The 12,713-nt window shown below is 36.4% G+C and overlaps 1 protein-coding gene across 1 annotated transcript in view; it reads right to left on the bottom strand.

Moving 5' to 3' along the window:
• Positions 1 to 7,896: 7,896 nt before the first annotated feature.
• LOC107721969 (MAGUK p55 subfamily member 7-like) overlaps positions 7,897 to 12,713 on the bottom strand; it is a 108,790-nt gene continuing 103,973 nt past the window's right edge. Inside the window, exon 19 of the mRNA XM_016530202.1 lies at positions 7,897 to 9,328. Within this exon, the coding sequence (XP_016385688.1) occupies positions 9,149 to 9,328 (180 nt within the window). The 3' untranslated portion in view covers positions 7,897 to 9,148. The remainder of the gene's footprint in view (positions 9,329 to 12,713) is intronic.

Below are 12,713 nucleotides of genomic sequence, written 5' to 3'. Positions count from 1 at the left end.
TGATGAAAAAGTTCAAATGAACAGCATTTATTTGAAACCAGACTTTTGTAACATTATTATGTCTTTGTCACTTGAAAAATGTAATGTATGTTTACTGAAAACAGTAATTTCTTGAACGAATGAATTAAATGACCTTCAAACTAATATAAAATATATAAAAATAAGCTTTCATATTCCTAATAATATAAATATAAAATAATAATATAATATACCCCGACATTCTCAAGACTCGGCCAAATTGTTCTGCAAACACTGTCGATACATTCCCTAAACATTTTCAATGATTTCCCAAAACAGCCCATGTGTAGCCATAGAAGTCAATGCGTTCCATCAGTCCGTCTTTACACCATCAGTGGTCCCTCTGCATATCGTCTACATATTGTCAGCATAATGCCCCAAAATTACTCATTTGTTCCTGTTGTCATTATGTTTTTAGCAGACAGGTTCCTGAACTGAGTTTCAACTCCGCATACATCAGTTGGATTGCAACAGTGCTGGAATCAAATGAAGTACATTAACCTTCGACCTCCAAACTGCTTTTAGATTGCATGATTATGCACATAGTAGTGACATCACTGTTACACATTAAATTCATATCTACATATCTAATACCTTCACTGGGCTGAAATGCTCTGACGTCTCATTTTGATTAAGAGGAGCAGCTCAAGGTTACGCAGACCTGCAAGAGTCTACGTCTCAGACGTGAAGTAATGTACAGTTAATACAAGAGAAAGCCCATTCTTCAAGTCAAGTCACCTTTATTTATATAGCGCTTTTAACAATACAGATTGTCAAAGCAGCTTTACAGTATCAAATAGGAAAATAGTGTGTCAATGCAAACGGACAATAGTAAACACTCAATTTTCAGTTAAAGCCAGTTCATCATTGAATTCAGTGATGTCATCATCCAGCTCAGTTCAGTTTAAATAGTATCTGTGAAATCAAGTCGACGATATCGCTGGAAATGAAGTGTCCCCATCCAGTGTTACTTTTTTTTTACTGTACGATGTTTAATAGGGAGCCAGTGCAGTGTTGACAGAACCGGGCTAATATGGTCATACTTCCTGGTTCTAGTAAGAACTCTAGCTGCTGCATTTTGGCAGCTGGAGTTTGTTTATTAAGTGTGTAGAACAACCACCCAATAAAGCATTACAATAATCTAACCTTGAGGTCATGAACGCATGAATTAACGTTTCTGCATTTGACATTGAGAGCATAGGTCGCAATTTAGATATATTTTTGAGATGGAAAAATGCAGTTTTACAAATTCTAGAAACGTGGCTTTTGAAGGAAATTTCACTTCTGTACCCGCTCCACCACCCTTTATCTTACATATCTTTCCTCTTTGTCTCTTGTTACCTTTTCTCTGTCTCTCTAAGGTCAGATGAGAAAACCAGAGTGGACTATGAGAGCCAAAGCAGACAAACAGCACGAGGACAAAGTATTAACAAGCCAGACAGTAAAGTGTCACATCGCAAGGACTTATGTGTTCAAATCCAGCCAGTACGGGGACAGAAAGAGGAGATATGTACTGTTGTGAGAGAAAAAGCGAGTGATAATGCTTGAATTATGGGTCAAAGAGGACAAGAGGAAAGTGTGGAGAGATTAAAGTTTGGGAATAGTGAGAATCTAAGCACAAGAGAGATTGCTTCTCCCTCTAGAGTGTCTTTTTGGATGATCAAACTTCAGTAGTAGTAGTAGCAGGAGAGACCCCCTAACCCCAGTGACCCACCCACGCATCAACCTCCACTTCTGCTCTGTGTAACTCATCCAGTCCAGTGAAAATACTAAAGCTTACATCACATCCACAGGAGAGAGGGGTCAGGTTCAGGAAGAAGGGGCCAGACAACCTCACATTGGCCTTTAAATCAAAATGATTGGAGTGTATATCAGGAAGGAGGCCTCGTCACTTACCTCTAATAGTCTACAGCAGGAGGAAAACACTGCAGAAACGTTTCAAACATCAGGATTGGATGGCTTGCTCTGTGCTTCTCACTCCACGACTCTGTGGTCCCTGGACAAAGAGCCTGATTAATAGTGCTGCAGGGATGACTTATTTTTGTAGGTCAAAACCCAGAAACGAGTCAACATGTTAGAATTTCAGGTGCATCATTCTGAAGTCAATTGGTTTTTGGTTGAATGCTTGAAAGTCTGTGGTGAACAAGCTCAATGTATTATTTTACGACATAAAATACATCAATAATACCCTTTTGGGAAAAAAAAAAACAAAAAAAAAACTTTTGTCTTGAAAAGGGCAGTTGCTACCACGTGGGACTAAATTTTACTACCCTGAAAAAATTGCTAGTACATTAAGTTACAAGGGCAAGTAAGACATTAACCATTAACTAATTGGACGACAAATCGTATTTTTCTTGTATAAATTACAACTTCAAAAAAATTTTTTTTACAGTGTACAGCGGTTGTTGGGATCTGAACAGGTAAACTTATCTACTCACAAGTCCAATTTTACAGCCTCAGCATGTTTATAATCACACTCTTGCAAACTATTCTTACAAACATTAAGGGATATTTTTATTTATAATAAAAAAAATAAAATAAAGACTGAAAGTTGTTGGAAGCTTAATGGTGGTGACACTGAAGTCATGTGGCTGTGGCGTAATTTGTTTACAGGCCACATTTAGATATTTACTTCTCGATTGTATTTCGGCTTTACATTTGATAAAAGTTGTGTTCATTTGTGATTATCATGAACAGAAAATGTAAGAATCATAAACTTTTGTTGGTCACAGAGGTTATTTTCTGCAATAATCCAAAAGCCAATGGAAAACAAGGGAACCAGGGTGATGTTAACCTGCGGGCTGGCATACAAAAATACGTCATCACTGCAGCACTCTACAGAGATTTATGTAGAGGAGAGGCATGACATGTTGGATAAAAGAAACGGGCCTCTTAGGGCTTTACTAAACTGTTCACTTTAAAACAAAGTGGAAAATGGAGATTTCATTTTAGCCATGCTCTTCTGACTCCCCCACCTTCATATTGAGTCACGATGTGGTTCAGAGAAGCTTAGGATGAGTTCATTCTCTGGAGAGAGCATGCAGAACGGAAAGATAATGTATATAATCTTTAATCAACATCATTGACTTAATCAGTGACATATAGTGAATATAACTGTCTGCAAAAGAGTTGTGGTGGGAAATAACAGAACAAGAGGGAGAGACGTGGTCCTTTCATTCAAATGAAGATGTGTCAGTGGTAATGGTCGCGTTCCTCTCCGGGGCTGCTTGATTATTAATGACAGTGTGGCAGAAACCTAATCTGACTACACGCTTTCCCGTCCGCTCTGATCTCAGCTGCGGGAGAACACCAAACAGGCTGATGCAAGACTGAAAGCGTAGAAAGAAACACGCACAAAGGGTTTGTCAAACATGCTGAACACTGATTCTTCATCTGATATCCTCATGCTTGAGGAGCTGAAGTTGGTGTAAGCAGAAGAGTCATGCCTGTTTAAACGGATGGATCAAGCACACCCTCACAGAGCCAAGTGGATTTTAAATGAAACTTCCAAAAAAAAAAAATATAACTGTAGTTAAAAAAACTAAAATAAATACAAATTACACACACATACGTTGCTCAAACTGACAACTTTTTCCACATGAAACACTAAAGTTGTTAAAAACGCCAAACATCAGAAATGCATTACGATCACTGAAATTGACAACTGAGTTTGGTTTATCAAATAATAATAATAATAATAATAATAATAAATGATAAGATATAACCCCAAATGTAGCAATACATTTTTTACATTGTCAATAAATAATTAAATAAATATAAAATAAATGCTGTTCTTTTAAACTTTCTATTCATCAAAGAATCCTGAAAACAGGTATCACATTTTCTACAAAAATATTAAGCAGCACAACTGTTTTAATATTTTAATCATAGCAATAATAAATGTTTCTTGAGCACCAAATCAGCATATTAGAATGATTTCTTTAGAATTATATGACACCGGAGACTCGAGAAATGCAGCAGAAAAGTAAGCTTTGCCATCACAGAAATAAATTAAATTTTTAAAATATATTAAAATGGAAATCTGTTTATTCAAATTAATAATATTTCACAATCAATATTTATTTGACAAATATGATCAGCCTTGAGAATTCTTTAAGTAATATTAAAAAAAATCTCACAAGACCTCAAAATTGTGAACAGTAGTATATTAAAAAAAATAATATATATATATATATATACACATTTTCTACAAAAATATTAAGCAGCACAACTGTTTTAATATTTTAATCATAGCAATAATAAATGTTTCTTGAGCACCAAATCAGCATATTAGAATGATTTCTTTCGAATTATATGACACCAGAGACTCGAGAAATGCAGCAGAAAAGTAAGCTTTGCCATCAAAGAAATAAATTAAATTTTTAAAATATATTAAAATGGAAATCTGTTTATTCAAATTAATAATATTTCACAATCAATATTTATTTGACAAATATGATCAGCCTTGAGAATTCTTTAAGTAATATTAAAAAAAATCTCACAAGACCTCAAAATTGTGAACAGTAGTATATTAAAAAAAATAATATATATATATATATATACAGCAATTAAGAAAAAGTAACAAAAATATGTCCTTGACGCCACTGGATGCATGAGTTTCACTCAGTTTGTTTGATGGACACGTCATGAACACGGCCTTGACACACAAAGACGCTCCTTCCTCCCTCCTCCTGAGAGCATCTCGCTTACATACTACACACAATGTTTCCTAATGAAACAGACCATCATTCATCCACACCGTTTGCACGGTTTAACCAAGAATGAAAAGCCAGGCGTGTCACCATCACAAGAGCCCTGGGAACTCTGAGAGAATCCTGAGAACCTGACACATGGAGAAAACAAACAAAAATGGAGGTACCTAAATTAATCTCCACAAAGACTAAATGAATAGAGAACAGACAAACTAAGTGGGGCTGCTGGACTTTTCACCCTAGGATCTGCCTCAAAGAGATCAGGAGGTGTGCTAAGTGAGCAAGGCATCAAAACGTTTTCAACACAATGGCCACAGCTTCAGACAGACAAATGCTAAGGCGCGGCGGCACCAGTGCTGATTAAGTTTAAAGTAGACTGTCTGTTTTTCCCCCTCCGGCCCGACTCGCTCTCTCATTTCCTCATTTTACTCCTGCCAAACCTGCTGAGCTCCGTCATGGCTGTAAGTGGCACTGGCTTTCTGACAGGCCTGTTGCGACAAAGATGGTAATCAGAGGAGGTTGGTATAATGGTCTCTACCTGACACACACAAACACATCCTTATTATTATTACAACAGCATTACAACATCTCAACATTCCCACGCTTCACCAGATCAGGAGTCCTGTCACACACTTCCTGTGTTTGACAGTCTAAATGAAAAGAAGTGAGGGGCAAATGGATGGAAAAGAGTGTAAGGATGTGCTCAAGCATGTTTCAACACTGACATTTTGTGCTTTTTCCTTGTTCTAAGTCCAGTTTTTTTCTGGTTCTTGCCTTTATTCATAATTTAGAAAAAATAAAACTTAAAAAAAAAAAAAATTGTATTGAAAGGAATAGTTCAGTTCAGTCATCATTTACTCACATTACTTCATCACCACAAACCCATGATTTAATTTTTTCCATGTAACGTGAGAAAAAAAATATTACTGTATTGTTTGCCCCTTTTTCCAATTTAAATAAATGGACACTAAACTTCAAAATGACACAAAAGCACAATAAAAGCATAAAAAGGGTCCATATGACCTGTGCCCTATAATGCAAGCCTGTGAGAAACATACAATTTAAAAGCACAATTCAAATGAAAATGTCAATGTTTACTCATCCTCGTCATTCCAAATCTGCATGACTTACCATACTTTCTTCTGCTGAACAAAAAATATATTTTGAGAAAAGTTGCTAACCAAACAGACTACCATTTTTTGGAGAGGGGCTTATCTTCTTGTATGCTTTACAGAAAGATATACAGACTTGGAATGACCTGAAGGTGAGTAAATGATGACAGAATTAACTTTTTTTTGTTGTTGTTGAACCATCCCTTTAAATTTTTATTCACCAATTACCTTCTTCCACAAGTTGTTAACTTCTGTGTAACTTTGAGTCATTGAACTTGAGAACTGGATCTGTCTGATTCATAAACAAAAGACTCAGACCTGTTTTGTGAATCTGGCGAACTGATTCATTAAAAAGATTCAACTCAAAAGAATGGTTCATTTATGAATCAGAGATTGCTATTTCTCTCAAACATATAAAAAAAAATGTTGATGTCAAGATTTTTTTAATTTCACAGGTCTATCTATTGTATGACTTTAAAACACTTGCTAAACATTGCACAAATCATATAGACCACTTTTATGGTTATGTTGTTCTGGAGCCAAAACAAACTTTAAATAATTCACCTTTTGTGTTCCACAGAAGAAATTGAGTAATTTGGGTGAACTCTCCCTTCACTAATACTAAGAACAAGGATGAAAACACAAAGAAATTAGTGACACATGAAGTGGGCTTCTATCAGTCTTGAAAAACATGGTTACCTCTTTCCTGGCCAGCTACACTCAACCCCTGTTCATCTTCCTGTCTCATGTCATCCATACCTTTCATCAGTCACATTCAATCAGCTCACTATCAGTTCTGAGCGGCAGTGGCAGGACTGTGTGATGGAGAGGGAGCTGGAGGATTATGGGTCGCTGTGTTGGCTGCTGGTTTGTTTTGGCATTTCATCAGACAGCGAGATCTCAGTAGTGAGCGAGTCCTGAGCGATGAGTCTGTCCCACTGGCCCTTTGTGTCTGAATGTGAGTGAACTATTAAAGGAAACACTGTTATTAATTATGGGACTAGGAACAAAAACACCTCTCTCCTCACAACCCTGTTGAATAAAAAGTGTACAGGACATAACAGATTGACCTATTTAATGTCCATTTGGAGGAGATGTTTTATAACCGCACAGGTTGTAAACTCATGATCATTGACAGAATGAAACAATACAGGTACATGAATTGTTGTTCAGATGAGGCTTCCACAAAATTAATCTGAGATCACTTGGCAGATGACAGACAACCAGATATAAAGGTATATTACTAAAATACAGGATTCAATATTCACTTTGCATATTTCATTTAAGAAAGACTTTGAAGCTTGACAAAAGGTTTGAATCTGTTTTGTATGAAAATAAAAACAGAAATATATGAAAAAGAAGGCAAGGACAAACATAACAGTGAAGCAAATGAATAAACATCAGTGCACCTTGATTTTGATTTGTGTTTATGTGGACTGTAGGACTAAACTAAATACACTAACAGTACAGAGTGAGATATTGACACTGCTTGATTGTAAACCAATGTATTAAAAGAAGAAAATGACAACAAAAACATGTATTTAGTGACATATCTTTATCCCTTTAATGTCTGGACCTCACCTAGTTCACCCAATAAATGACGATTCTAGCAACATTTACGCACCCTCATGTTGCTACTAGTGATGCCCCAAAACTATTTTTTTTTTAACAATAACACAGAAAATCATCAACTTGAATTTGTCATTTAGTTGAAAACTGAAAATAAAGGTTGGTCGATTCAATTGAGGTAACTTCAGGGTGTAATGTTCTCAGATGATTAAATTAAATTAAAGCAGTAAGTCTTCGGAAATAAGCCACCTCTTGATATTTCAGTTGAACAAATTTAACATTTTGCTACTTTAGCTTTCTTTTTTCTTATGTTGAAATACAACCAAACTGCTGACATGTTGACCCTTTTTTTACCTTATTCACTTTATGCGCACAAAACAGATTGTGACACGGTCAAAATGCATAATCTGTGAAACGTTAATTAAACGTCATTGGTTCTATCAAAACTATTTAGGCTGGACACAATTTTTTCCCCCCTGTTTTGACCTGTTTCGGTCTTGGGTTGCTGAAATTTTAGAGCATCACTAGTGGTTACAAATCCATATGACATTCTTTCTACGTACTTGTTACACACGAGTTAAGTTGGAAGGGGACTGTTGAGCACCAAAAATAATAAAGTACCATTGAAGTTCATATGACTTATGTTCTATATTCAAGTCCTCTAAGTTATACAATAGAACCGAATTATGACAGGATTTTCATTTTTGGGTGAACTAATCCTGTCTGAAATGCCTTGTAACATTCGAGGTTACCATTTCACATCAATTTCACTGAGATCCAATTGTGGAAGTGCTGCTGTTAGGCTTCCAAGACTCTTGACTAATCAGCTCAGACTAAGTACATTCCCTCATATGTCCTTTCCAAATGCCTGCCCTCAACAACAGCTAGTACTTGTGGACTGGGCAATAAAGGAAAATGAAAATGGAAGGAAAAGAGAATAGAGAGAAACAGATAGATGGAACTGAAAGAAAGAAGCCAGCTTCTGCACACATCGGGTTATACTGTACATTAATAAAAGCTCTGTCTACAGGGACCCTGAGGCTTTGATCAGCCATGAGCACTTACTAAAAAGGCTAAATAAATCCTCACAGCTCTGATTTCAATTTAAAAATCTCAATAGGGAACGGGCTAAAAAAAAAAAGTAAAAGTCCAAAAAATATCAAAATATATTAATTTTCTATTTAAATAAAATCACTCTGGGCCCACTGAACATCACTTGATGCCCCCCCCCCATATATATTGTTAATGCTGGGCTGATTAAACTAGCTGCAGAGTAACAGGCCAATGGACTACAAGTTCTGAAATACAAAAATGTGTACTTTGAACACAGAAAAATAATAATCATCCATTTGGTTTCTATAAACTAATGTTAAAAATACACTAAGGAGTGGTCAACACCACCAGACCACTTGATTGGCAGTCTGAAACACTCTCTCAACGGCGGCTAAACAAGCAGGCGTTTGCTGACTTTCTGAGTGCAGTTACACCTGGTCAGCTATATCCGCCACGACAAAACAAAAAAAAACCCTATATGTTTCCACTTTAGTCTCCAAAAACAGATAAACCACTTCATATGTGTTAAGACAACTAAAATATTTCCCTGTCACCATCTACAACCAAAAATAACATTACACAATAAAACAAAATCTTTCACAGTTCTTAAAGTCCTTCCCTTAGTTTCCCCCCAAATTTGATGCCTTGTTCCATTGTTCTTTTTGTCCTGTTTTGTGCTGATGCTCAGGAATGAGTCCAGCTGACGGGCACCCAGTGAGCTTCTGTCTCCACTTTTCTGAGTGCCTGCTTGAGCTCGTTGAAGGCAATCGTGAGGTCATCGTTCACAATGACCTTTTCAAAGAGGTGACCGTACTGGTTTTCCATCATATGAGCAGTACTGATCATCTCCTGGAAGTCCTCCTCCTAAACAACAAACACATTCAGTCAAAGTTATTTTTAAGGACATAAAAAAATGCCCCGAAAAAGTCCAAAACACCCTTTTCCACAGTATTCCAAAAAGGACTTTCATAGATGCCCTCAACATTGACTTAATTAAAAAGTATTCTTTTTTTTGTTTACAATAAAACTGCTTTAGATGCAGAAATGCAAAAATATCAACATGTGATAAAAGATAAAACTATAAACTGATATTTAATGTTCTACACAGTTAGAGTTATAGTTTGAGGTCTGGATCTCCAGTGGTTTTGATCACAGGAACAGTGGAGTGAATAAACAGACCGCAATTTTATACCCTGGCATATGTTACACACTGGTGCTTAAAAGCCCAAGAAAATGATCAACAGTCATTATTCATTAAATAGTTTTACCGTTCAAAAACTGACGTCGCAGAAAAACTGCAAAAATACAACAAGCTAAAATCAGACATACTTTATAACAAACACATCAACCTCCCACCACTAAGTACTCTTTTCATGACATTACAGTCTTGGTATAGGTTAGTTATGGACTTTCTAGCGTGGCCTTTGACCTTTCTGGGCTTGTGGGTCCTAAATAAGTGTTTATGTGGGCAATCTTGGTATTTGGTGCCAGTCTCGGAGAACATGGCAGGGTTTGAGTGGCTTTACCAATATAGACTCAACTTTTACAACACATAAACATGGGACCCATACTGAGAGCGAAATGACGCTATAAAACATATTGCCACTCTAAGTCAGAAGCTTTTGACCAGATTTAAAACATTTTACATTTTGCTGAGAAGCTAATTAAGCACATAGTAAGTATGGAAATGTTGGAATTTGGCATTAGCAGACAAGACAGCGGCAAGCTTAACGAAGCCATGGCGCATGGCCATTGTCAGACGGCAACTTCCCCTCCTCCCACTCTCAGTTAAAGCCTTCCAATCTTTCCTGATCAAGAGTTGAGATTTAGTCAACATTTCTGTTTCATTTGGGTCACAGAGCTGCTGGCGTTCTGAAAATTACAGCAGTCTCTCAATCTGACAGTTATTGGCAAAACGCATCAACAGTCGCAGTTCATTGACTTAGTCATGGCTTTAATAAAGCTCTGGTTCAACGTGGTGGATTAGCTTGTATTTGGCCTAAATAGTCAAAGGTTTGGCCCAAGGTCTGAATATATTTTTTCTTCATTCTGTCATCAAATAAAAACCTCATGCTAATTGAGGTATAACAGATGTTGTGCCTCCAGGGGAGTGTTATTACCAAATCTGATCAGTTTCAAGGGTTTAAATATATTTTTCCTCTGCATTTCTTTCCGATTGTTTATTTCTCAAAGGTTCTAATGCGCTCTATCACTCAAAATCTGGGTCTTCCCTCTTCAAAAACTGAAGAATTTCTTCAGTACTAAGCTGCGTCTCGCTCTCCTCCTCCACAGTCAGCGTTAAGGTCTGCTTATCTCTCAATCCTTGCCGGAAAATCGATTTTTATTGGATCATATAAAGTGCACCTGCCCTTATCATTAAACCAGTTCAAAAAAAGACATCTCTGGGTCGTCAAGAGGTCCCTGTTTTTATATTCCCAAAGTAAAGGCACTTCATCTGTGGACTGGGCTGACTTTCACCAAGCACAGGACAAAAAAAAAAAGTATCCTCCAATTTTAGCTTATGTTTCCATTCCTCATTATGACGATTTAATGCCAGACAATGAAACCCTCTGCTCTTCCACCTCTGATGACATTTTTATGAAATTCCAAGTTTTTTTTTGCTACTCCTAAAAAGAGAATGTTATACAAGCAATACTAAAAGGGAGAACAACAGAGTAGAAGACTGGATTCACAGAAACAAAGGGATGCCTGTTTTCTTGCAGAGCCGACAGTGCTCAAGTTCATGGTTCTAACAGACGTAGCGTCTCTCTGGGAAAGAAATACGGCTAAGTCCAGGATAAAATATGTCTGTGACATTTCATCAAACACAATTTTTCTTACGTACCTATAATAGGCTGAATCTGGGTGCCTTTAACACTGTCAGGGTCTATAATGCACTTTTGCTAAGTTTTGCCAGCTACAAAGGCTTTCTTTTTCCCTTTACTAGTACCCACAGTGACCTGTTGAAAGCAGGCAGACGTAGCTGAGGATTGTGTGGACAGCCTTTGGTACAGTTCCTCTTATAACAGAGATAGCCAGGGCAACATTCCCACTGACAACGGCATAATCCTTGAGCTTTCGGGGAATTTAAAACTTTGGGGAGTATGGTATGGTCTAATCACACATTCAGTGGTTTGAATTAATGTGACCAGCATCTATTCAGTTTCAAAGTTATTGAAATAAGAATAATGAAATACGCTTCTAGTATAAATTTGTGAGCATGTGTATTAGGGCTGCACAATATGTCAAAATAAAATGGATATCGGGATATGGTTTAACGTGATGGCAAATCGTGAAGGCTGTGATTTATTTAAATAAATGTGCACTGTCGATATCAATGGTGAAGCTCGGCACTGTTCATCAGGGTTTCTGCAGGATTTTTAAGCTCAAATTTAAGACCTTTTAAGACCTTTTTTAAGATCTGCACAAATAAATTTAATACCATATGAGCGGGGTATGGCAATGCCTATAGTACCATATTAAACTGTAAAAACATAATTTACAGTTCAGATACAAGTTTTCACAAAAACAAAAAGTTTTACAAATGATAAACTTTACATTTGAGCCTTTAAACCATTTTTAAGAAAACGGATGAGTCAAAAGTATTAATTATTAATTTAAACAATATTATGAATAAATTGTTATATAAATTAAATAACATAAATTAGGGGTGTGAAATATTGACAAAAAAATGATATTTTCTGGGATTTTATCGATAACGATAATTAGACGATATTTCGCTGAGTGTGTTATTGTGCTGGTATTTTAAGGACTACCATGGACAGCTGACAACTGATTTTTTGATATTCTTCATATTCTGTGTGGTCAGTTCACAGCAGTGATATAAATTAATCTTTTCCAACAAGTTTTATGGACATTTTTACCATTAAGCCATTTTTTCTAAAAGTGTGCATCATCTTTTGAGTCAAATTCTTGCATTTGGGCTGTTACCAAGCAAATGAAATCAGTATCAACACAATTCATCTTTGCAATGCAGTGAAAACGCAGAAGCTGCATCTGAAGTGGCATTTAGATGCATTTACACACGGTTTAATGCTTTAACTTGCAGTTACAAATGCATAAATAATGTTTTGATATTTTAAACATAAAACATTCAAAACTTGTTTGAAATTATTAAAAAAATTAAAAGATACTTTAAATGTGAAGTTAAAACCGCCAGCAGGTGGCAGCAAGTCACAGTTAATAAGTGAGTCATTGCGATTGAACCGAATCATTTAAACGGTTGATT

The sequence above is a fragment of the Sinocyclocheilus rhinocerous genome, unplaced genomic scaffold (assembly GCF_001515625.1).
Source record: "Sinocyclocheilus rhinocerous isolate Xijiao unplaced genomic scaffold, SAMN03320098_v1.1 scaffold3957, whole genome shotgun sequence".
Taxonomy (NCBI): domain Eukaryota; kingdom Metazoa; phylum Chordata; class Actinopteri; order Cypriniformes; family Cyprinidae; genus Sinocyclocheilus; species Sinocyclocheilus rhinocerous.
Note: the sequence above shows the minus strand (reverse complement) of the source record. Positions and strands in the feature narration are given on the sequence as shown.